At 33.1% G+C, this 27,634-nt stretch overlaps 1 protein-coding gene across 1 annotated transcript; it reads right to left on the bottom strand.

Annotated features, from left to right (window-relative positions):
* Positions 1–2,982: 2,982 nt before the first annotated feature.
* Positions 2,983–27,564, bottom strand: LOC127723045 (uncharacterized). The gene is made up of 3 exons (XM_052229480.1): positions 27,187–27,564; positions 7,458–7,610; positions 2,983–3,909 (listed from the first exon to the last, which is right to left on the bottom strand). The coding sequence occupies exons 1-3, from the start codon at positions 27,386–27,388 to the stop codon at positions 3,746–3,748; spliced, it is 519 nt and encodes a 172-aa protein (XP_052085440.1). The 5' UTR covers positions 27,389–27,564; the 3' UTR covers positions 2,983–3,745.
* Between the last annotated feature and the right edge of the window lie 70 nt (positions 27,565–27,634).

The following is a 27,634-nucleotide window of genomic DNA, read 5'->3' on the forward strand; positions in this document are numbered from 1 at the left end:
TAAATTTTCAACCAATTAAAATGGAAAACAGTACATTTATATAGTTCCTTATAAACTACGACATTTCTCACAAGTATTTATTTATTTTTTAGTTCCACACATGCAAAAATAAAATCTTCGCCGATGAAACATTTCAAACCTTTTTACACCAACATGCCTTCACTGAATTCATTTGAATTTCGTGCTGACCATGATAGTACATTGCATAGTACATCTATATTCACGTGCACACATGATACGATCTTTCGGGGACAATTTGCTTGTTTATGACACGTCATTTCTGAATGACCAAACGCTTAGCTACTTTATTTTCGTTTTATAGCATGAAAACAATAAAAGAGGAATGTGCAACCCATCATAAATTTGAAATGGATCAGTATTATGAGATCCTTATTATAAGTAACTACGACAATGTCAGGATAATAACCTAGCGTCAATCTGAAAGAAATTAAAGTGGTTGAACTTCATACATTCATCCGTATAAAAGCGGCACATGTATTTTATTTTATCCTTATATTTTTCATAGTGCGGTACAAGTGCTGCATGCATAAAGAATATTACTTAACACAAATTATTAGTATAATATTTCGACCCCACTATTTGAAATTCACAAAATACTTATTTAATTATTTCGACCAAAAATCATTGTTTTTTCGTAGTAACGTAGTACATTCCATTGTCGGTCACCTGTGTCAATTCACGTGCACACTACAATTGTTGTTGTATTTAAATCTTTCGGCCAATGAAATGAGACGTTGCAAGTTGTTTGTTTGTGATACGCCAGAATGTTATCAATGAATTATCAATCGCTAAACTTGACTGTACCTATTCAAAAACGTAAATGCAAATTTCATAAGGCTTGATCCAAATAGCCTTTTTACTGTCTAATAACTTGCAAGTACGAAAAAGACAGGAAAGAAGTATATTTTGTCTATATGTTTTGTGTTTGCACACTTTTTAAAGTTGATCATGCATTCGTTCTAAAATAAAATTTTGACCAGATAAAAGTTAAAAAATGACATAATTGGACAACCGCAATTGTTAAATCGCTTTGACGTCCGAAAAAAAGATGATAATCAACACATCCATTGTAACTTTTAAAGCCAGTTAAATCCTTTTTTGCTGAAAGAACGTCCGATATCATAAAAATTCATTATCAAAACATAACAAAAACACTAGTAAAGAACGTTAAAGTATTCAATATAAATCAAAACACAAAGGTTATTCCTGATTAGTTTTTCGAATTATTTTATTTAGGCGTTGAGACCCTTTGGTGACCCCACAGTTTAAATGTCTATAATAAATACGTTGTGAGTTGTGGGCGTTACAGACGAACGTTCACCTTATCTGACCCAGTCAATGGGATATTTTAGCGCTCCAATCAATGGTCTCGGCTACACTGTTTTGCACATGATTCTATTAATCTATCCCCTGTATATACATATTTATAAGAATAAATGAATATCTTTATTCGACATATACTTCACAGTAGCAGTATTAATATATAATACTAATTTAAGCTTTAGAAACGTTTTTTTTCTAATTTTATGCAACGGAATACGATTTCTTCACCTGCTCAATGTTGTATGGAAAGCGATCGTATTTTACGCGGAAAGAGTACTGCTTACATAAAGAATAGGGCACGTCTCCTAATCGCTAACATCAATTTGATACAACTGAAGTAAACTTGTAAGAAAAAAATTCGGCCAGCAACAAAAATTTCCAATTCCACATTTTACAATATGAAAGTAACCTGCAGATTATAAAGCAATTGTTTTACTTTAAACAATCATCATATTATCTTCGGCATGTGACTATATAAAAAATGGTCAAGTAACGATACAAAAACTTGTCAAGTTTCAATACAACACAAATAGAAACGTCTACTAGACAGTTAAAATAGAATACTATTACTGTAAGTCCTAATGTGAACCGGATAATTTTGTACACTCGACTGTTTATTTGATGATTGTCGTGTATTTCTTGACACATAAATTAACATTTGAAAACCATGTTCTCAATACTCAAGTTGACGATACAAATATATTGTTCCTTATTTCCCCTTTTTTAGTGCAAAATTTAATTTATGTAGTATTAAACAAATAATGCCTTGTTAACTAATTTGATACAATAACAAAAGGATATATCAATACATATTAAAGACAAAAAATGCAAATATCATTTCCGTTCCAATACAAGTATCTATGACCATATATCGGGTATAAGTCCCGTGATGTTTCCGCAATTATGACTCGTACCTATTGTCCACTTTGTGAAGTGATGTAGACAGGAATAGGTACTATAGATACAGGTTCTATCTGATACTTATGACAATGGGTTTGTCTACTCTACCGGGTCAGTGAGTTGTTTGTCATTAAATATCATGATGAGATATTTAACGAACAGGACATGTTTTAATTATTAGGCTCAATAAAGGTATCTGGAAAGAATATAGAATAGAAAATGCCAACGCAAACTAATTGTCATAATTATCAGAACTTCAGTCGATACTAGTTCTAATTTCTCTCAGAACTTTAAGAAGCTACCTTGAGACCCGTTCTAGAACAGTTCTCGTGACTCCATTAGAACAGTTTCTGATAGAAGTGGTTCTAGTCTACAAAAAGTTTGGACACTTCTTCAGAATCTGACAGTACCTGTATGAACTATTTTTATTAGCGTACGCTAAAAGTTGAATAATAATACCAAACAAAATATGTATTTTTAATTTTGGTTGTATAGTGTTATAATGCTCAATCAGGTAAATCAAAGTATAACATAACACACTATGAGAAAATGATTGGATCATTGTGGTTATTGAAGTATTTGACTTGCAATAAACGAATGTGACACAGAAAGTCACAGGACTATGCATTACTCAATCTGCATGATTGTCCTTAAAAGAGGAAACATTATTTTTGTTAATAAAAATGGAAATAATACTATATTTCCTCTACTGCGTAAGCATTAACAACAAAAAACAAATTTCATTACAAATTAAATTTAATCATAAATGAATAAAAAGAACTGATATACATCCAAGATAGTGATTTTTACTTTTTCTTTAGTTTTCTATGTTGTGTTTTGTGTACTATTATTTGTCTGCTGGTCGTTTTCTTTTTTAGCCATGACGTTATCAGTTTATTTTCGACTTATGAGTTTGAATGTCCTTTTGGTATCTTTCGCCTCTCTTTTGGTCCATTTATTTAGAATATACCTTACAGCCGGTAGTCTACATTTTCCCTGTAAGAGTTTACCTGTCAAAGGGGACAAAGGCCATATAGATACATAATTGAAACTGCATTAATTATTTTTACCCGAATTGATTTCATTAGTAAAACAAGTTTGTAGTTTTAAATTACTAAAGCCATCACTTATTCTTTTACATTGCGTAATGTTATTACAAAAATAATTTAGTAAATAGTTCGTTATATACACAAGTAAAAATACCATTCGTCATTGGATTCATGGTTGACACCTCATCAAAATATATTTCGGTTTACCAAAAAAAGAAATAATATCTGAAGACGAACTAGTGTAATACGGAAAAAAAGATCTTGCTAAGAAACTGGACAAAGTACTAAGATAACTGTCACAAGTGAATATCAGCGTAGAAATGCAATGTTAATAATATGTTGCGCATGTATCATTCATTCTTTCCATTAACTTCATTCAGTGACATAAAAATGTATACATTAAGTAATTTTGTTTTTTCATTGACAGGAAAAACATCAATACAGTTGGATCTTCATAGTCCTTCGTAGTCTTTCACCCATCGCCATGCTAAGATGAATACAATGCCTGAGAACACTCCGCCGATTCCACCAACAATACATAACCCAAACGAGTAGTGAAAGTGACCATGTAATTTTATAGTTGCGAAGACTATGACTCCTATCAAGGCAAATCCACCTAAAATTAAACGAACCATGTTAATTGTTTTTCTTCAACTCTAATACTGTTTCGTCCTTCAATTATTCCTGCATTTGTATCTCTACTATGATAAAACAAAATCATGTTTTAAGTCCTGAATATGATGATTTCAATCGTGGTGTTCCATTTCTATACATACAAATGATTACTTAAAGAATTTACTTCTAAACATTTTGACATCCTAAGAATAGGATATTTGATCATTTTGGAGTAAACCAACGCAGGTTCTCCTTCGGAACGCAATTTAATAAGCTGCTAGAAAAATTGGAAATAAAAAAAAACGTTTACAAGGCTTTATATTTCATGTTTTTGCTCCCAATTTGACATGAATAAGTGGAAAATCTTCTTTTTTTTTATTTGAAAATAGGCAGTTAGTACTAGAGATTGACAAAAGTATTCGAAGTCTTTTGATTTCATGGAACATATGAATAAATCAAAGCATCGTTGATGTTGTGATCCAGCCAATTTTATAGCTAGTATGATATTTTTTCTGACTATACTTCTTTAAATATTTTTTTTTTTGCTCTTTTCATTTCCATAATTTTACTGTAAAATTTCTATGCTATTGCCCAAGGATGGAGAATTTCGCAATATTGATGCAAATATTTATTTTGAAATATCAATTTTAGACACTGTCATATTTTTGAACATCTTTTTTTTTATAAATATTTGCAATTTAATGATTTTGCGAAGAATAGAAAGGGAAATCGTCAAACAAGAAGTATATATTTTACAAGCCATTAATAATAATTGGCATAATAATTTCCAGAAAGAGGCATTAAAAATGCACTTTCTAAACAACACAAATTAAAAAAATAGATAACAGTGTTACTAATTTTTATCTAAATTGGTGATCATTCTTCATTTAGAAAAAAAAAACATTTCCTGTATTCAAATATAACTACAAATACTGAGATATTTCCAGGTACTGTTAAATGGCAATATAATGCTATAAATAGAGAATAATTTTTATTGCAGAAAATGCTCAGGTAAGAGTTATGCAATTTTGTTTATTGTTTCAACCCAATTACTGATAATTGTTTATTACTTAGAACTTGATTATTGACCTATGTCAGATGATAATGACACTGATTTTACAAGTGAAATAAAATCTGCTTGCATTTTTTGTGCATATTTTTTTTTTATGGTCTTTTCTTTGAAAAAAACCCAATATCTGATTAATCATTCAGCTTTCACACAAAAATAACAGAATAATTTAATGTAGTGAAGATCAAAATACATAATACATTTGTAGGTCTACTATTGAGGTCAAGAATTTGTGTATTCAGTTAGGTGTGTAATAAATTGTGTCTATTCAATCATGTAACAGATCATTAGATAATAACTGTGGTGAATTAAATCTGGAGTTGATTCCAATTAATACTTACACCTTTCAGTGTAATTGTTTGAAAATCATGACAGCTGATAATCATACTGACTCTTACTTGCCTAAGGAAAGAATTGGAGTGATAGCATTTCAAAAACGTGTGGGAATCATCTTAGATATAATTTTTATCAATACACACTTGACCCAAATTTTATTCAGTAACTTACACAAGCAAACGATACTATAAAACACTTTCAAAATTCTTATCAACTGATTAAATTGATGAATATTACTTTTTCACATTAATTCATAAATAGGAAAATTATTATAAATTTTGATTTATAAAGTAACTATATGCAAGTGTATATCTAAAATGAAAGAGTTGTTCGACCAATCTTTTCTTAATTTAAGGGCAAATAACATGTCAAAAGTTGGCAGTTGATGATTAAAATGGTGTATAAAGTTTCTGCAAGTCATAGAAACACACAATTATTTTCATGATATGTCTACAACTTAGAACTTTGCACCATCTCCAAATCCGGGGTGATCGCATAGATCCAGCATGGCTGAATCAAAAACTGTATATGTCAAAAAATCTAGTTGAACCATTTGAGATATTTCTCAGGTCTGTAAGTAAGACTCTTTTTTTAACGTTGATATATGTTGAATTCTTATTAAATGCAAACTTTCAGCAAAACAAAATTTGAAAGGGAATACAAAAATATAAAGTCAAAATGTATATCATAGGAATACACATACGATTCATAATAATTACGTAAGACTTAAGTTTATGATATTGACCGATTTGTATGGAGGTCCTTCCATGCAAAGGTTTACAAAAACGTGAAAACATTGCGATAGTATATCAAACATGGCTATCACTGTATAATATATTGAGTTTATGCATATGACTGTTTAAAAACATTTGTAAATCTGTGTGTAACATTAAGAATCTACAACATTTAAATTCCAACAACTTTCAGATTTGTACACATAGGTGAAATTAAGGGAACATGATTCCTACCTCCTGTAAATTTTAGAAATGTGTTTCCAGTACTTTCTGTCTGCAGAAATTTAGTTTCTGTCTTTACTTTTTTGTTTAATATAACAAATCCCATCACAAGTACTATTAGGCTATGTATGATTACTTTGTTCCAAATGTTATTATGATGATTTAGTAGTGTGATATATGACGGATTGTGCATTTTCATTTCTCTTAGTAGTTTACATTGACAAGGATTTGAGCAAGTATTGTTTTACTTTCGTTTCAATAAAAGAGGGACGAAAGATACCAGAGGGACAGTCAAACTCATAGATCGAAAACAAACTGACAACGCCATGGCCAAAAATAAAAAGACAAACAGACAAATAGTAGTACAGATGACACAACATAGAAAACTAAAGACTAAGCAACACGAACCCCACCAAAAACTGGGGGTGATCTCAGGTGAAGCAAAACCCCTGCTGTAGGTTGCACTTCTGTAAAAATAGAAAATGCTACTTCCCATAGGAACTCCTTTTACGGCTTAAACTGTACCACTTTTACTATGAAGTTTCGTAAAAACATATATCTTAGAATGGAACTCATCTGTCCTACTAATATTTTCAAAGGTCAAAATATGGAGCTGTGCGGCAGATTTTCAAAATTTATATACCCCGAACTTCTATGAGTTTAAATTTATACAAAATTTCTGTACTACCCCTTCCTTCACTTTGGGTCTTTCTCAGAATTCAAGCTGGACGCTATTCATGTTAATTTATACTGGTAACATTCCCAAGGTATGTCTCTATGAAACGAAACATAGAGATCATATCTGGGAACCAGTACAAAAACAAAACAAAATATCTATGAATCTTATATATATCTCTCCAAAAGAGGCGTGGTTTGTGAAACAGCTGTATTTACAAAGTGCAACCTATAGAAATATATCGTGATATATGACTCTTAGATCATAATAAATTATCAATCACATGTTAGAATGGTTTATCTTTATAACAGGTAATCGAATGTTTAGAAGTTATCGATTTATTCTTTTACAAACAAGATCTTGTTCTTTTGTCGATGTACTTGCCTTTTCATTTTCATATTAGAATATTTAAAAAAAAATTACAGTGTACCTTATTTTTTCTTTTTCTTTGTCATGTTCTAAAATAAATGTCAGCTAAACTGTTACATTGATTACACAAATATCATATTAACCTGCCAATAAGTTCAGCAAGCCTGTAACAACAAACAGCATTCTTTGATTCTTTAATACAAACATCTTCAGTATTGCACATACTACCGCTGATAAAAAGGCTGCTAGTGCAAGACATTCCAGTGCTTCAGTGGCTTTGAGACGGGCAAAAGGATCTGCAATTATAATTCATACAGTTTTAATTTCTAATTATTTATTCTACTTTTTACTCTCATATGCAAATAACATACAAATTGCCAAAAAGCTGTGAGATCATTAATTGCTTTGAAATTCAGGAATTTAAGTAATCGATGGCTTCAATCAATACATGCCTCTTTTAGATTTTATATTCTTGATCACTTTTACCATGTTAACGGAATAAAGCTTCATTTTATCTTATCCATTATAGATTTCGAGTAAATTGACCAAACTGAATGATCGAGAAACATAATTTACCATTTGCTCTCTACCTATAAAGGTTTACAAGATAAATGGTGTGAATCATCATCTAAGTGCAATAATGTATATGAATACATTAATGGTTAGATTGATAAGTCATATAAGGTCAATAAAATATCAATAATGACTGTCACAAGAAATAAGGGTCAGTAAGCTAGGATTTGTGTGATTCTACTTACACTACAAACCAGTAAAAGTCTGAAATGGCCTATATTTGTACTCGACTGTACTGATTTTTACTCGACCAGTCTGAATTGGTCTGAAATTTACTTGATAATACTCGACTGTAGTCTGAACCATACTTAACAGTCTGAACTTGTACTCGACCTTTACTCGACCAGTACTTAACCATTTTATTTTCGTCTGAACCATGCTCGACCTAGTCTGAACCATGCTCGACCTAGTCTGAACCATACTCGACCTAGTCTGAACCATACTCGACCTAGTCTGAACCATACTCGACCTAGTCTGAACCATACTCGACTAAGTCTTAACCAACCTAGACCCAATTTTTGTATCTATCTATTGTATTTCATCAATTTAGGAACTGTTTTTAACAGCTATTTCCCCTGGCTAGAAATTTGAACAACAATTTGAAATTTAAAATGTATTCAATATGGCATTGAAACCAAAATTTCACAATAAACATAATATAAATTCAACACCATATTTATCAACACTTACATATATATATCACCTTTAAAATAAAAATAAAACAAGCTGATCAAATAATCTGAAAACTAAATTATGACTAATATTTTCAGTGTTATTCAAATTTTTTTGAATGTTTCAGATATATTTTATGGTTACTGGACAATTTTCACCATTTACTTAAGCCTTGTATAGATTTATGGTGTCAGTTGAGTTTAGTTAATAATGCAGTGAACATTTTTTTTATTAAAATATATTTAAAATAGTATATAAAGCAACTTAATAAATTTTAAAAATCACACTTTGTTTTGTAAAACCAAGAATTTAATATAATCATGATAATAGAACTTCCATTATAGCAATCCTTGATAACCATTTAAAAAAGGAAATGTGTTCCAAAGTTGCAGAAAAAAATTATTTCAATTAAATTTAAATAACTTTTGTCAAAATTAAAGACATGGCATACACGAAGCACTTTAATAAGGTTTATTTACCTCAGTACATGTGTGTTTTACAGGTAAAAAGAAAGTCCTTTTTTTCTTAAACTCGTGTATTACTTATCTAGTGAATTCAAAAGGCCTTGCGATTTAAGTTTTACAGGATGTTGCAATTTTTAATGAATGTTAATTAGAAATTAATACTCTCTGACCAGGTGTGATCTTTTTAATGAGTTTGCCCCAAGCAGGAGGTTATTACTATATACTTTACCACTAATCTGAAGAAAATTTTTATCTATTTCTTTAATTTTTTTATCCCTTTTTGATATATATTATATATAATATATCCCAAATTATGATTGTTTGGCTGTTGTTACCTCATTAAAAAGAAAATTATATAACTATTGTATGTAACCATGAAACCTATATAGATTTTCTTTAGGAATTTAGGAAAATTAAGTTTAAAAAAAAAAAAAAAAAACATGCGAAACAAGAAGCACCTTAATAAGGTTTTATTACCCTCAGTAAAGGTGTGGTTTTTAGTTCAAAGAAAATCTTTTTTTAACAAAACTCTAAAACTTTAAAATTAATATAATTAAATTATTATATAAGATAATTTAATTTAACTATCTCTATTTGATAAATCTGAGAATCATGTAAGGATGTAAAAATATGTTTTTATATATATTTTTATTTTACTGTGGCTGTTGTCATGTAAGAAAAAAAGAAATTAATTTTAACAGCTAAAATAAAAAAAAAGTATAGGTTTTTTGGTCAAGTATGGTTCAGACTGGTCGAGTATTGTTCAGACCTTTGGTCGAGTATGGTTTAGACTGAAAAAATTGGTCGAGAATGGGTTAAGACTGTTTCAGACTGGTCGAGTAATAGTTCAGACTATTTTCAATGGCAAAGATAAGGGTCAAGTACAAATCAGTACGGTCGAGTATGGTTAAGACTGGGGTCGAGTAATGTCGAGTAAATTTCAGACCAATTCAGACTGGTCGAGTAAAAATCAGTACAGTCGAGTACAAATATAGGCCATTTCAGACTTTTACTGGTTTGTAGTGTAATGTTTACTTAATCATTTAAAAGCGCTTAATGGACAATGATTCACCAAAGTGCTTTAGGGCACTGCACGAAAAAGATAACTCTCTTTTTGCAATGTGAATTTTAAATCAAACATTGCATTGTTTTTAGCAATGAACCTTGATTTAATATTTTTATTTGAACTTTGAACTTTGAAACAAACATTGAAGTGTTACGGACCAGGTTTACTCAAATCAAATACTTTTAATTACAGTTATCTGCCTTAGTTCATAATTATACATGCATAGTTAAAAATCAATTTATGTAAAATATTGTAAGCGCAGAGCAACTGCCATATTTCTGACTTGGTACAGGCATTTTCCGATTAGAATGGTGGATAAAACCTGGTTTTATGACATGTATGACGGTGCATGAATACCGAGTCATGTCAAACGTAATACGACCAAACGAAACATAATAGCAGGAATACATTTACCAGGGGAAACTTATTAAAAGTAAAATGAAAAGATACACTGTTAGAATGTAGATTGGCATGGTCAGTAGGTTTTCATAGCCTTATTGTTCTTTGCATAGTTTCTTGCATATATTATGTTCCGGATACTGTTTTGTTATTAGATTTTAGAACTAGAATAGAAATTTGATGAGAAACGTTTGTTATTGTATGTGCCTCTTAGCCTACCAAGAAAGATGCGAGCAAGCTTCCCTAGAAAGTGGAGGAACCCTAATTACTTTATTACATTATCGTTATAATAGTGTATGAACACGAAGTAAGATTTTCCTACATAAACATTGAAAATAATATTCTAGAAATTTGACACCCAGCATCAGCACATGGCACCTCACTTTAGGGCATGGCCACGGTAAACAAGAAAATCAATTATTTACACCTGAAATAGACCCCATTCAGCCATACTTCACAAAAACTGTATTAACACATGCTGATATTGATGAACAATTAGTTTCCGCTAGACAAAATATTAAATTCAATTCCGAAAGTTTGAAGAAAGTAACATTTAGCACAAGTACCCCCTCAATGATAAATTCAAGTTCAAAATACAGGAACATTGCAGTAATGGAAAAATTGGGTACATGCCGAAAATTTACGGGTTATCCTAAAGACAATGGAACAAAATTTCTACCAGAATTCGAGTCATTCTGTAAGCTTCATGAACTCGACATTTTAAATGAAAAGAGTTGCTGCTTTTCATCTTCATTTGGAGGGACCTGCCCTCACTTGGTTTGACGGTCTTAGTCCGGATCTTTCAGGACCACTGTAAAAAGACTATTTACAGACAAATATGTCCAGATTGGTTGGCAGCATCCCTCTGTAGTTGTAGAGAGTGAAAGAGGGACGAAAGATACCAGAGGGACAGTCAAACATATAGATTGAAAAAAAACTGACAACGCCATGGCCAAAAATAAAAAGACAAACAGACAAATAATAGTACAGATGACACAACATAGAAAACCAAAGACTAAGCAACACGAACCCCACCAAAAACTGGGGGTGATCTCAGGTGCTCCGGAAGGGTAAACTTTCTTTAATATGCAGTTGGGTCCCACACAGGAAATCGAAGATTTTTCTTGTCAAGTTCAAGAAAAAGGACAAATATTATCTAAACCTGAACATGAAATTATGTTTCGTTTTATCAATGGTCTACTTGAGAAACTAGCGTTTTATGTGAGGAATAGTCATCCTAAACCTCAATCAGAAGCTTTATCATTTGCCAAAGTAGGCGAGGCCGATAAATATCGAATTCATGAACAGTGCGCCGCTGCTGGAAAAGGTCCCTCGTTCCGAAATGCTCCACATTCCGATGAAATATCAGAAATGAAATCACAAATTTCCGAGTTGACCAGTATGATGAAGAGACTGACCACTGATAAGACATTTCAACAGAGTGACCAACGACAGTCATTAGATTGTTTTAATTGTTGTTGTACCGGACACGCTAAAAGGTATTGCAATTGAAATGGAAGTGGAACGATATCGGCTGACATTTCTTGTCAGCTATGTAATCAGTCAGGACATGGTGCAGGTCAATGCCTTAAATTCAAAGCAAAAACTGAAAACTACACTAGGAATCGTGTTGTTTGTCAGATATGTTCTAAACCCAATCATACAGCATCTGAATGTTATCACAATCAATTCGCTCAACAGGGAAACCCGAATTTCCTGGGGGACACCAGGCACGGCCCCTCAGGAAGATAAACGGTGACGAATATCGAGAGCCTGCTCCTTTTCGTCATTCGGGGATTGTAAATACTTTGACAAATACTAATAATGTACCTAGCTTTAGTTAGAATAGTAGTTATAGTGACAATGATACATCCGGGTTTTACTCAGACAACGAAAATTTTTCAATTGCGCAAACAGATTCTAAGTTTATCTATTTACATGTTAAATTTCATTCCGTACAAGATGCAGCACTCTTTGATTCGGTAAATTCAATCAATATTATGTCCACAAGTTTATACAATTCTATTCCACAAGCGTGTAAATCGATGATTGATGTAAATAATGGTGACAATATAAAGTTGGCTAATGACCAAAATGTGCAGGTAAAAGGTACTAGTACTGCTACAGTGAAAATGTACTATAAGGGTGATAAACATTGTTTACAAGTGTATATATTGGAGCAAACGTCCCATCCATTTATTTCGGGTACATCGTATTTAAAAGACAAAATTACTATTGATTTTGGAGAGTCCGAAGTTGTTCAAAAACATGCAAACATAAGGTGTCGAAAACGCGTTACTCTAGATCCACACAGCGAAATTATAATATGGGGTAGACTACCGAGAAATATTCATTTTGGTTATCAAGGAATGTGTGAAAGTAGTAATCAGATATTATCATATGGTTTAATTTTTAGTAAAGCCGTAGTTACTGTATCACAAGACAGAACCGTACCCGTTAAAATTTTGAATCCCGGCAGTAATTCTGTTGTTATTCCGAAAGGTTAAATCATTGCCAAACTTAGTCAATTGACCGAAGAGTACCAGGTAATTGTTTATAGCACAAACAATGTTCCTGTTGTACAAAATATTAATTTAGTTAACAGTGTCCAACTGAACAAGGTGACAGCATAAATTGCAAATTTTTAGAAAATTTTGAAACTAATCCGAATCTAAAGCACGATCAAAAGATGGAATTAAATCATTTATTATGTGACAATAAGGAAGTATTTGTTACAACGGATAGACCGAATCTTGGCTGCGCTGATATTGCTCAACACCATATCATACTTAAACAAGATATGCGACCGTATAGATTAACCCCTCACAAAAAGGAGGTATTAAGACACCATCTTAATGAGCTTCTTCAAAAAGGTGTTATTTGTGAACTCAACTCAACTGAAGAGGTGCCGATTACGAGCCCAGTTGTTTTATTGGCAAAACGTTCGAAACCTTCTTCTGAACAAATAAGTGAAAAAACTACTAGTTTAAGACAGTTTAGATTTTGTGTCGACTTTCGTTATTTAAATACCAAAACGGAGCCTCTTAAATCTTTTATTCCGGATAATATACAAGAGCTAACAGAATCTTTTACGGAACTAATTCCAAATTATACAGCGTCAATAGAGAAGAGTAGTGGATTTTTTCAAATGAAGTTGTCACCATATAGTTCAAAGTATACCGCTTTTAATACATGTTTCGGGACTTACAAATTTTTGCGAGTACCAATGGGTTTACACACAGCTCCCAACTCATTTAAGTTGTTAATGGAAAAGATATAACGAGGTTTGACATTTAAATCCTGCCTATGTTATCTTGACGACGTTCTCATTTGCTATGAAACTTTCGAACAACATATGTCTGATCTTCAGGAAGTTTTTGATCGCTTTCGTAATGCAGGTCCTAAACTAATTAATCCACAGAAATGTACTTTTGCAAATTTATCAGCAATATTTTTAGGACATCATATTTCAAAAGAAGGCATCCGACCCCTTTCGGACCGTATCAAGTCTTTGAATAAATTTCCTCCTCCGCAGAATGTTAAACAGCTACATCGTGCGTTAGGTATGTTTAATTGGTTTCGGAAATTTATTCCAAACTACAGCTCAGCAGCCGAACCGCTTACTCGATTATTAAAGAAATCTGCTAAATATGGAACACAGGAACAAGAAACATCATTTACAAGAATCAAACATTTATTGTTGACATCCGCAGTTTTGGCATTTCCTATATTTGATTTAAAACTTTTCCTAGCAGTAGACAGTTCAGCGACGGGTATAGGCTACATGCTTTATCAAAAACAAGTGATACAAGTGAACAAGTCCGCATTGTAAGGTTTGGGTCCAAATCATTGAACTCATGGCAGAAATCGTACGGACCAACCATATCGGAATTACTAAGAGTTGTTACAAGTATAGTTGACTGTGCTAGTTATGTACGCGGAGACAGATTCACCGTAGAATGTGACCACCGGGCGTTGCGTCATTATTTCAGAATCAGTTTAAAGGAGCAATTTACGATCGATGGTTAGCTGTGTTACAATAATTTAACTTTAATATCACATACAAGCCTGCCGCCGATATGCAAGTTCCCGATGCACTTTTAAGAGTCGAAAATGCCCCACTACTGGACGTTAGTGCGGAAGAATCACTTAATGAAAATGACCCAAATTTTCCGTATGAAGTCGAAGAAGTTGGAAAAATTTCATTTGTTAATTTTACAAATCTCAGTGCTGACGAAATCCACACGGGTTACCCTTATGGAACTGAATTGTTTGCCGCAAACTTGCAGCAGACTTGCTGCAAGCTTGCGGCAAACAACAAGTTTGCAGGAACACAGAAAATAGTGTTTGCAGATGTTTGCCGCTAGCTGCAAACTTCCGGCAAACATTGCAGCTTTTTGCTGCAAGCTTGCGGCAAGTTTGCAGAAACATCAATGTTTGCCGTAAGATTGCCAGAAAGTTTAAAATTATAAAGAATGTTTGCCGCAAGATTGCAGAAAACTTTGACCATTCTATATGTTTGCCGCAAGATTGCTGAAAACTTTGACCATTCTATATGTTTGCCAGAACATTGCAAGAATTACACAATATTGACTGGGCATGCCTAGTTGGCACTTCCTGGAAGTTATCAATTTGAAATTGTGGCTAGGTCATGTTGGTTGTGTTTGGAAAATGCATTTCACAAATAAGAGATCAAGGAGGCATTTTGGTTCAATAGATAAAGATATTCAGTATGTAATTTTGTAAGTACAAATTATTCATAGAATGTTTTAATAAAATAATTAATGTTATCATCATACATAATAAAGTAAGCAACTATATACACATGTATGTGTGTAATGAAAAACTTTAGCTATTATAAGTTTGAATTTTGTAACTGATGTACTGTACCATGTTTATTAAAACTAAGTTCAATTCTGTTATGCAATTGTTACCTAGCTTTATTCTCAATACACATTTGAGATTTATCCTTTTTCATTTCTTAATACAGGTATATGATGTCATTTGAGAATGACCCCTGCCCCCTTTTTCAAAACTCAAATGCATGTATGTATTTCCTTAAATCTCGTAAGTTTGCAAGAACTCTTTCAATGACTGTTTGTAGACAGGCATTAATTGATTTTTTAAAAATGTTGCTGTGTAATTTGAAAGAGATAAATTGAATATGTCTACACACATGACATTGGTATAATGTGTAGTTCCTGCAAGTTTGCCGCAAGTTTGCAACAAACAATTGCCGCAAGCTTGCAGCAAACAATTGCCGCAAGCTTGCGGCAAATCTAATTTGCATAATTATGTTTGCAGCAAGCTTGCCGCAACCTTCATTTGCATGGTAAAATGGTTGCGGCAAGTTTGCAGCAAATGTTTGCTGCAAGCTTGCGGCAATGTTTGCTGCAAACTTGCGGCAAATGTTTGCCGCAGAGCTTATTTTTCGGTAAGGGTATACAGCAGATACCGAGGAGGAGTCGAGTAAATTGACATTCAATCAAGAAAGTATTGATGGAATTGACTGCAATTTTACAAACATACAACATTCGTCTTTACCGTGCAATTCAGTGACTTTAGCCGACAGCGGGATCACTTGTAATTCGATTTACCCTGATGATAACCGAACTACTAATGAAAAACGATTCACTTTTTATCGATAGTTCATGTGATGTAGATGGTTCCGAAAACAATTCTATTTTACAGAAGCACCCGACAGATTTATTCGATGTATGTGGAAACGATTGCATTTCCGACTGTGCTTGTGAGACTTTGTTTGTAAATAAATAAGAAAATGTGACTGATAACTTACGCATTGATGATTTTACTCCTATTTTACAAAGGCATCCTATTGATTTTATTGATTTGTGTGGAAGTGATTGCGATGAAACTGGTGATAGTTTATATTTACATGTACATAAATCTGGATTTGATACTGTAAATTCAGAAATTATTGCGAGGTTTTTATTATTGCGAAAAATGCGACAGAGTTGTAAACGCAATAATTTAAACTCGCATTTTGAAATATTTTATTTGAATTAAACAGGATTTTTCTCAAAATCGAAAAAATAAAAAAAACGCATTTCAGTCTAAAATGATAAAATCGCAATAATAAATGCACGCAATAATTTCTGAATTTACAGTACCGAAGTACAGGATATCAATTTTGTTGGCACAGCTGATAAGTCACGTGATCAGCCAATTGATTTTAAAAGAGAAAATATTAAACATTTACAAAGACTAGACGAAACATTACTTCCAATTATTCTTTACCTAGAAAATGGAACATTACCGAAACTTCAGAAGGAAGCTCGTCGTTTGTTATTAAAAGCACCTGACTACAGTATGATCGATGACTTATTATTTCACTCGCGGGTTGCAAAGTCGAAACGCACCCAAAGTATGGGAGAATTTCAGTTAGTTATTGCTAAACAATTGATACCTAAAATTTTAGAAATTAACCACCAAACACCTTTAGCCGGCCATATGGGTATACAACAAACAGTGGACAATATTTCAGAACAATTTATTTTAAAAATTTACCATCAACAGTGGCAAGTTATGTTCGTTCTTGTCACGACTGTCAGGCACGAAAGATGACAAAAGCTCATACGAAGTCCGAAATAATTTCTTTTCGAACGCCTACAGAACCATTTCAAACTTGGCAGGTAGACTTGTTCGGACCATTGCCAATAACACAAAAAGGGGACGCATATGTTTTCACAGTAGTTGATATGTTTTCCAAACTATTATTTTGTGTTCCGTTACTCAATTCAAACTCAGTTACAATGTCACATGCACTTTTTCAATTAGTATGTACTTTTGGCGTGTGTGGTTGCGTTATAAGTGACAAAGGTAGTGAATTTATTTCACAATGCACTGATCAGTTTTGCTAAATTTTAGAAGTAAATCAAAACTTTACCCCAAGTTTAATACACCATTGCCTGGGATTGTGCGAACGTACACATAGGACGGTTGCAGAACGTTTAACACCTTATACTAAAAAGGGAATACAGTGGGACAACATGTTACCTGCAATAACATTTTCTTTAAATATCTCGCCAAGTGACTCAACTAAATATTCGCCGTGCGACGTGATTTACTGATTTCGTCCATAATTTCCTCTATCCGTTTCAAAACTTTGAATTGACCTTAAATTCGCTTCATAGTGATTATCATAGTTATATGAACCAACAAATAGACAAACTGAAACTAATCCGAGAAGAAACAGTCGTTAATGCACATAAAGCAAGTGAAATTATGAACAAAAAGACAAATCCGCTTAAACTTAAAGTTGGTGATTTTGTATATATGTTGAAAGAAGTAGTTGTACCGAGAAAAAAGCTTCAACCAAAGAACTCTGGACCATATGTTGTTCGTGAAATTTTGTCGCCACATTTAGTTTAACTCCGAAAAAGGGACAGTGGTAAATTGTTTAAGAATCCAGTGCATTTTGACTGTCTTAAAATAGCATTATTTCGCGCTCCGAATCTGACCAATTATTTTATTCCAGTATCAGTGAAAAATGAACAAACTTTGAATGAAATAGAAAATGGAGCTATCTCGTATTCCGAACCTACTAGTAATGTTGTCGTCTCTGATGAACCAAATAGTGAACTCTCAGTTAACAATAATTCACGAACAAGACCCGTGAGACAAATTCGTAAGCCAATGCGATATCGGTCAGAACTAGGCAATATAAGTGAAACTACAGTAGCCGATACTTTATCATCTGAACAGACTGACAATACTTTTGACAAAATCAAACGTATTTTGGCTCAACGAAAACGGAACGAATATTGTGAATATTTATGCCTCGTTCACACTTACGTTTAATTCGAACTGAATTCGAATCGAATGCGAATCGAATTCGCTAATCACGTTCACACACTCTTCATTTTTAATTCGAATCGAATTCGAATTGGCTAATTCGCATTATCCAATTCGCATTAGATATACGTTTTTGTTAATGCGAATTAATTAATTCGCATCAATTCGAATTAAACTGTGGTGTGAACACTTTCTAAATTGTAATTCGAATTACCCGAACAAGTGCTTGGACGGACAGATTAAAAAATATATTATCATTATTTCTTTTAAATTCTTAGAAATATTATTCGTGTCCGCGAAAATGTCATAGGCGAAATCATGACGTCATGGTGGTCATGACGTCATATTGACGTCATATGTGTATGTTCGGACAAGTCCAACGTGTCCGACAATAATCTACAAAGGGGTAACACTTGGTCGTTAATGGAGACATTCTGTCTTATCCAGTGTTGGGCGGATGATGCTATCGAGGCCGAATTATCTGGGACGCACAGAAACCGTCATGTGTACGAAAAAATTTCGTATAAAATGAAGGAGCATGGATATGTAAGAAACTGGGATGCATGCCGAACAAAAGTTAAAGCTCTCCGAGTACAATACATGAAGGCCAAACAGCAGAACAACACATCAGGACATGAAAGAGCAAAATTTGCATACTTTGATGAGATAGATAAATTAATGGGCACCAGACCAATAGTACAGCCTGAGCTGGTGGTGAACGCTGGAGCTGAGTATGTGAATGTTGACGACTTAGAGAGCTCAAATGGTAAGAAATAAAATTGTTTTGTTTTTTGTTTTGTGATGTTGGAAAACTATGCTTGTCAAATTAACAGTTTTGTACATAACAGGTTACTGGGAAAATCTTTCACACGATTAATCGGCTAATCGGTAATTCAGGTGGTGTTTTAAAGTTCTAGTACGCTACAAAATGCACGATTTTATGATAAGATGAAGGCTTACGCTTGGGCATTGTAAGGTTTCGCTTTGAATAGTCCTGGCTCCAGCAAACATGTTTGACCGCGCCATATTCGTTATGTACCTGACCCAAGCCAGGGGACTCGTTCATGCAGTTGTTGTCGTTGTTTCGTATCTGTCATATTTGTTTTTCGTAAATTCTTTTTTTATGAATTAGTCCGTTCGTTTTCTTATTTTGTATTTTTCGTGTCGGGGCCTTTTATAACCGACAATACGGTATGGTTTTTCCCTCATTGTTGAAGGCCGTACGGTTATCCCTAATTACATACATCTATTTTATTTCAACTTTGGTGGATATTGGTCTCATTGGCAATCATACCACATCTCCATTATTTTTATATTAGCATTACTATGTTAAAAGGTCCTGTCACGCGGTTAGTGATTTTGATATTCGATATCCGTCCTTTCGTAAATTATTTACAACACTATTACCGTTAATCGCTTGGAGAAAACAAGTGTTATTTATCTTAATCGAGGGGAATTATTCATAATACTTTTATTTCTTTTTTATAGAAAACGAATCAGCCGAGATAGAAACGTCACAGAATTTCAAAGATGAGATTGATGCTAACTTGGGCCAATTGGCTGAAGAGAAAGAACAGAAAATGGAAATCAATCAAAAGAAACCGATCTCCAAGTCACGGAAAAGAAAGAGGGACGAAACATTTGGTAAATATTCATTTAGGATGTACTTAAGCGAAATTTAAAAAATCATGAGTTTAATATTGATACTGTTTGTCGGAAGAGCATTCATTAAGGAACAAAATAGGCTAAAAATATTGATAGGTTATGGAACTCCTTTTCGAGATATTTTATTTAAAACAAAGGCGGGAAAAGGCTGACGCGTACTTTTGCCTTATATTTGCATTGGTATTATTTGAGTCTCAAATCGAAAGCATGAAATGAAGAATCTGCTTAAATTTTAGTAAAAGACCTTTCATGAGTTATTGAAGTCTAATATGTAAAGAAAAATGTTTGTTATTGGGCAAACTAATTATTGTATTAAAGGAAGATTACCAAGAAGTCCGAACATCTGACAATTATTACTAAACCCCACCTAATTTAGTACATATTTAAGAATCCATGAAGGCGTATATGCGTAATCAGGAACGCATGACATTTGAGTTTGACGTACTTCTAAATATTTTTATTGTTCCGGATAATGAGCTCAAATTTATATTTTCTAAGAATCTTATACGGTTTCAGACACTCTATATCTGTTTTTGATGTACATGCACCTGTAAGTTTTTAAGTGAGTTGAGATACTTAAGTTTTTTAACTTTATTGGATGGTCAAATTGTGGTTGCCTATCAAAGGTACATCACAATGACTAGTAATTATAAATTTCTCTTCAGGTCCGTTTATGGAAACGTTAAAGCAAATTGAATTGTCCAGCACCAAACTGTTTTTAGAGCAAGAAGAAAAAATTAGAAAAGAGGAACACATAATTGAAGAAAAACGCTTGCAATCAGAGCGGCAATTCCAAATGCAAATGTTTGCCATGCAGCAGAAACTGCAAATGCAGATGATGACAATGTTTGGTCAGCAGATATCGTCCGCATTTACCTGTAATGATTCACAACCAACAACATCTGGAAAACCAGCTGCCAACTGCAGTGGTGACGCATCCGGATATAGTAGGCAAGAACCCAATTTCTTTGAAATGCAGGATGCCTTTGATTGCCTTGACACATACACGTACACAAACTTGTAAACATGATGACTGTACGATTTTCAGTTTCGAATTTAGTGTAATAAAATAAATGTTGATAACTAGTAAAGGTTATACTGTAAATTCAGAAATTATTGCGTGCATTTATAAGTAATAAAGTTTGTTAGATCTGTCTGAATGTTTTATTATTGGAATGGAACTTAACTGACTATGCGGTATGGGCTTTGCTCATTGTTGAAGGCCGTGCGGTGACCTATAGTTGTTAATTTCTGTGTCATTTGGTCTCTTGTGGAGAGTTGTCTCATTGGCAATCATACCACATCTTCTTTTTTATATTAAGTGGTTTTATGCATACCAGGCTAGGCGTAGTACTAGTTTGATTTTAAGCTTGTACAAAGGTTCATTTCCAAAAATTGTTTTTAGCTAATCTGAATTCATTTGACGTTCTTCTTAGTAGTCGTTACCATCTCAATAATCATCTCCTTTGAAACGACAAATCGGACTGGAACAAACCTTTGTGTGATTTTTTTTAGAGTATCCTGTACAAGCCTAACAATACATGGCAATCATTTATCCGTCGTCAAACATTGTTTGTGTAATTTAACAAGGTCCACAGGACCAAACAACATGTTTATTTTGAAAATATCTCAAAAGCCTTGAGATTGAGCAAAATTATAACAGGGTAAACGTTTATAGTACGATGAGATCTGTATCCTTGGACCATGCCGGTTTTTTTTTCTTGAGGATCAATAGATGCAAATTTATTACACTTTATCGAAGCTTTTTGAGTATTTTGATGTTATCATGATAACAATCATCTTCTAAAAATCAGAAAGTGGATTGGAACCCAAACTTCATATTAATGTTCCTTCGGGTATCCTAAAGAAAAATGACAAGACATTTTTCAATCGTTCGCAAACATGAAAGCTGTTACTTTAGGGTCAAACAATTTTTTTTTGAAGATCGCAAAAATCTAATGTGTGAGCAAATTCTTAATAAGGCAAACAAAATATGGATGTGTGATAACTGTCCCCTTCGGTGGATATTTTCTTTTTAGCATTGTGACTTTAAGAGGGATTAATGAAAATTTGTAAATAAAAAAACCAAAACTTTCAGGGTAGGGGATACCAATAAGGGTAGGTAGATGCAGCCGGTTGTACGAACGTGTCATTAGTCTAATGAGTCATAGAGTCTTCATTAGCCTAATGCTTCATAAAGGCTTAATGAAGACTTAATGACCCATTAGGCTAATGCCACGTTCGTACAACCGGCTGCAGAACACAGTGTCACTAAGCACACATACCTTTTGTCTGCCCAATTGGTAAAATTGTTCAACCTAAATACATCTGTCCATAGAGGGTTTAAAAATCTCAAATACCGTTATATTTTTTCTTTCTTATATACAACTTGCAGTGAGTTATTTTTGCCGTGAAATAACCTATGTATCCATAATGAAGAGTTACGACACAAACAAACGAAAACAACAAATAATAAACATGACTTTGTACCGACCGACAAAAAAAAGTTGAGTACAAATGAACAATACTTTTTCGAAATGGATAAATTGTGTATTTTTGGAAAAGTGTAAAATTGGCGTTATTAGATATACACATATTTAATTTATTTTAATGTAAAATATCGTACATATTCTGAGTTTTAAATTATCAGAGCATATTATGAAGTTAAATCTAAATTACATGTCATCAAATTGATACTTTCTCGATCATAAAGTTTCATACGATTACGTTCACTGAAACAGGTACTCTGCTATCGCTTTTCTTATGTTTTTAGCATCACCTATTTGTCCTTCGAAATTTCCGCAAATAGCCCTAGCATTTTCAACGTCCCTTGTCACTTCTTCATCAAACCACTCTTCGATACAGACGTCCTTGTTGATTTCACAAATATTGTGGAGAATAACACAGTCTGCAATAACATCCAACAAAAATGGAAGCTGCCCATCAAATCGCTTGAGTAGTCTTCTAAACCGGGCCTTTAATCGGCCAAAAGAATTTTCTACGACCATCCTTGCACTAGATAGTTTGTAGTTGTATGTTTCTTGTATTTCCGATAGTTTTCCTTTAAACGGGGTCATTAACCATGGTAGAAGTGGGTAGGCGGCATCTCCTATCAAGTGAATAGGAACCTGTGTGTTATTTAGATTTAACACCTTCTCTGGGAAAAATCCTTGGTTTCCAATTTCAAAAAGGGAAGAATGTCTGAACACTCGCGCATCGTGAACTTTTCCAGGCCATCCGACATGTATATCTATGAATTTATAAGAATGATCTACCACAGCCTGTATAATTATACTGTAATAACCTTTCCGGTTGTAAAAGTCGCTCGAGTTCTCAGCAGGCGCAATTATAGGTATGTGCGTGCCGTCTATAGCACCAACGGTTTGTGGGAATCCTAAGTTGGCGAAGCCGCTTACTACTTCATCAGCCGCTTGGTTTCTTGGGAATTTTACGAATGTTTTAGTAAGAACTTGTCTCATTTTCATGCATGCTTCGTGTACAATATTACACGCTGTCGATTTTCCTACTCCAAATAATGCAGCCAAAGATCGAAAGTCCATCTGTGTACCAAGATACCAAAGAGTCATTAGAAGTCTTTTGCCAACAGGAACAGCCGATCGCATCACTGTATCCTTCTTTTTTATATGAGGTCCTAGCTCTTCTTCCAAGAAACTAAATGTTTCCTTCGAAATTCTAGTATGGTGCCTCCAATCCGAATCTGACCAAACACTTATTGCATCGTTGTAAATGTCAACTGTTCTTTCTTTTGCCCACAGCGCTCTTTCTGTGCATGGCTTTCTAGCAAGATCAACAAACAACATACATGCCATTTTTCGCCTTCGCTGCAAAGATCGAAAAAAATGCCGTTTTCTCCTCTGTCTTTGATTTTGTAGCACCATTCTCCTCTTCATTCTCTTATCTTGTATCCACACAGAAAAAACAAGTCTCATGATAATACAAAGAACAAAGCTGAACATTTTTTTGCGATCGAAGTGCTCCATATTGGTGTCTTGCAAGGAATACAGCACACGTCATTTGTGACGTCATATACAACGTCATATGAAAAAGAAGATGTGGTATGATTGCCAATGAGACAGTTCTCTCCACAAGAGACCAAATGACACAGAAATTAACAACTATAGGTCACCATACGGCCTTCAACAAAGAGCAAAGCCCATACTGCATAGTCAGTTATAAAAGGCCTTGCATTGACAAATGTAAAACAATTCAAACGAGAGAACTAACGGCCTAATTTATGTACAAAAATGAACGAAAAACAAATATGTAACACATGAATTACAGGCTCCTGACTTGGGACAGACACATACATACAGAATGTGACAGGGTTAAACATGTTAGCGGGATCCCAACCCTCCCCAGCCTTTGCCAATGGTGTAACAGAACATAGTCATTCATTACTGTTTCACAAACATTTCAACATCTGTATCACAATATTTTCCTCCCTGAGTAACTGCGGTAACTGCGGAGCGGAATAACCAAGATAGGGGTATTTTGTTGTTTTGAATTGATCAAGGCGAAGCAGAAACAATATATCAAAGTTCCAGGCATAAATTGCGCCGAACGTGCGTTGTTGAATAAAAGACTTGATCAGCGCTCTTGCCGAAACATTTGAGAAATGGGCAAATAATGTTCGTAATTTTCGGGAAATGTTTAGATTTTTTATTAGTTGACAAACAGTGTTTAGTAATCACAGAAACTGTTAGTCTCAAATATTTCTCCAAAGAACATTCATTGTAAGACACATAAAGTTTGTTTCTTCTTCAAATGTATTGAATTTTTAATTTTATCTTTCTAATCAATTGATTTATTATTGGTAGCGAGGTATAATTTAGTTGATTTGTGTCAAAAAGTATTTATTTTATATGAAAATCCAAATTTCAATCCAATCGGTATTGAACCCTGACATGAAAGTGCATTATACCAGTCTGAATAGAAAAATGTCACAGAAAGGCTTCGTGTCACAACTTATACATACTAGTCAGCCAATGCTTTTTCTTTGTTTTGCTTATCTTAAGACACGTCTGGTAATGTGAGAGTGATTTTTTTTTTCTTTATGCACGGTTGTCGGAATGCTTATAGTAAGACTTACAGTAAACATTATTATTATATTTTATTTAAACAACTTCCTTCAAAATGGTAAGCAAAAGTGAATAACATTGCAAATTGTGGTAAAATTTAAATAAATAAAGGAACTCAAATGTCAATATTACTCAATATATAAATACTGAATAGAATAAAGCTAAAAGGTATGAAAAATTAGCTTACAAATAAAACACATCTTGAATTGTTTAAATACTGAAAAGGGAAATAATCCATATAAGAGCAAGAAGGTTGGAGACGCAATTAGCCCTAAAATATTTTTTTGTTTTTGTTTTAAATCTTTTTAAATCAATCAATTTATTAATTGATAATGCGAATTAAAAGATAACGACGTTTGGACAGTAAAGCGAATTTGACGCGCATTGCAATTCGAATTAGAATTGACGTTAGGACGTAAAACGTTTCGAATGCGAATTAAACTAATTCGAATTAGTTAATGCGAATCGAATTCGAATTACGTGTGAACTCAGCATTAGTGCAATATAAAGGTGAACCTGCACAAAATGCGATATGGACCGTGGAGAATCAGTTGAATGAAGCCGCAAAACAATCTATAATCAAAAGACCACCTTCAGTTATAGAATAAGACGTATAGACAATGTTACATTCTTTTCATGGACTTTATACAGCATTTGAAATTTACTAAGTTAATTGATATGTTGACATTATTAGTAGAAATGATTGCATTTCCATATCATAGACTCTATAGTTATCAATTAGTTTTTGCAGTTAGTTTGTGTTTTAGCATAGGTTGATTTTCTTTATTTGTTAAATTGCTTTTTAGTAAAGTAGCTAGTTAAAATTATAAAAAAAAAACATAAAAATAAAGAAAAGAAGAACAGAAGAAAAGATAAGAAAAGGAAAGTATAAAATATGATTTTTTGTGTGTGTGTGTTTTTGTTTATATGCTTTTTTTTTAGTTCAATTTATTGTGTACAAATGATATTAAATTTTTGATTATTGATGATCGACTGTTTTACACATGTAAAATAATGACAAATTTCCCTTGAGATAACGAATTTACAGTTCAATGAGAAAACAAAATAAAAGAGTACTCTCATAAAATCATCCGTATATTTATGAATTTTCATTAATACCGTTGAAAACATGCTTAGTTTGCAGTGTTGTTCATTTTCTAAGGGTATACATACATGTTGCAGTGTTATTCACATTGTTGATATATATATTTACTGTGAGTCTAAATATACCATGCAAATGGTAGTATAGCATGGTGTTTGAGTCTTCGAAAGTAGTAGTATTTGATGATTATTGATTTATTTGCATAATTATAATGTTTTGAATGTTTTGAATTCTCACTGACCATCTGAAAGAAATTGGATTGGTTTTTTGTTGGGCGGGGATGTTAGAATGTAGATTGGCATGGTCAGTGGTTTTTCATAGAGTTATTGTTCTTTGCATAGTTTCTTGCATATATTATGTTGCGGATACTGTTTTGTAATTAGATTTTAGAACTAGAATAGAAATTTGATGAGAAACGTTTGTTATTGTATGTTCCTCTTAGCCTACCAAGAAAGATGTTAGCAAGCTTTCCTAGAACACTTTAGCACCTAGAATCTATAGCTCAAGACACAATATTGTGTTATTTATAAAGTAGACACTGAATATTTATCTTTATTTTATCCTGCATGGCTCATTAATGTTTTGCTCAGACACCAATTCTACATTTCTGGGAAAATATAGTCATCTATAAAACATTATAAAAGCCCCCGACATGATGAAATGTGAAAAAGTTGAAACGAGAAAACTAACGGCTTAATTTATGTAAAAAACAATAAACGAAATACAAATGTAAGGACGGACAGACGTCAGCCAGTTTTACCCTTCTCTTTTGTTACTAATGTAAAAAGAACAAATGTACGAAAGTCAGGGTAAATTTTTAGCAATTTTGTTTTTATTGCAAAATAAACGAAATACAACCCTCGCGAAGCTTCCCACTTCACAGTTTTTTTGTTTTGTTTTTCTTTTGTATTTGACACTACAACTATTTTTTTTTAAATGCAAATGAATATTTTCAAAAATAGTGAATCTGCATTACAAGGAAAAGAATAATTTCGGCCAATAACGTAAAATATTTACCTTTAATGTCATCACACTTTTGGTTCCCTCCAAAAACTCGACAAGATTTCCATAATCCAAAGTGATTAAAGGTGTTACTGTCATTGTTATCCCTAAACCAATACGTAGTGGCAAACCCTACAATGTGTAGAATCAATGATACGACACTAATGATACTCCCTCCAATAACCATCGGTGGAATATCAGCTATGGAACCCGCCATTCTCTAATTATCAGTCACAGAACTTTACTCAGTAGTCGGATTTCAAAAGTTGTGCTTGAAACATATAATTCTGTTTATTAATTTGTTAATTTCTGAGTATATATGATGACGATAATCGTATTCCAAAATTTTAATGAATGATCTTGATTGCATGCGTATATAAAGTTTTTTCCGGAACTATATGTCATTTAAAAGAGGTACGTTTAAGGGCAGTTTTAAAATCCGACAATTGTAAATAGTACTTAT

This window comes from Mytilus californianus, unplaced genomic scaffold, assembly GCF_021869535.1.
Source record: "Mytilus californianus isolate M0D057914Y unplaced genomic scaffold, xbMytCali1.0.p SCAF_13, whole genome shotgun sequence".
Classification (NCBI taxonomy): Eukaryota; Metazoa; Mollusca; class Bivalvia; order Mytilida; family Mytilidae; genus Mytilus; species Mytilus californianus.

Bases quoted from the DNA above. Each gene is read 5' to 3' on its own strand.
- LOC127723045 (XM_052229480.1), bottom strand. From the start codon at position 27,388: ATGGCGGGTTCCATAGCTGATATTCCACCGATGGTTATTGGAGGGAGT. The intron at 7,611-27,186 runs GTAAATATTTTA...TTATAATTGCAG, and splicing joins AAAGTGTGATGACATTAAAG to ATCCTTTTGCCCGTCTCAAA. The intron at 3,910-7,457 runs GTTAATATGATA...GTTTAATTTTAG, and splicing joins CTTGCTGAACTTATTGGCAG to GTGGATTTGCCTTGATAGGA.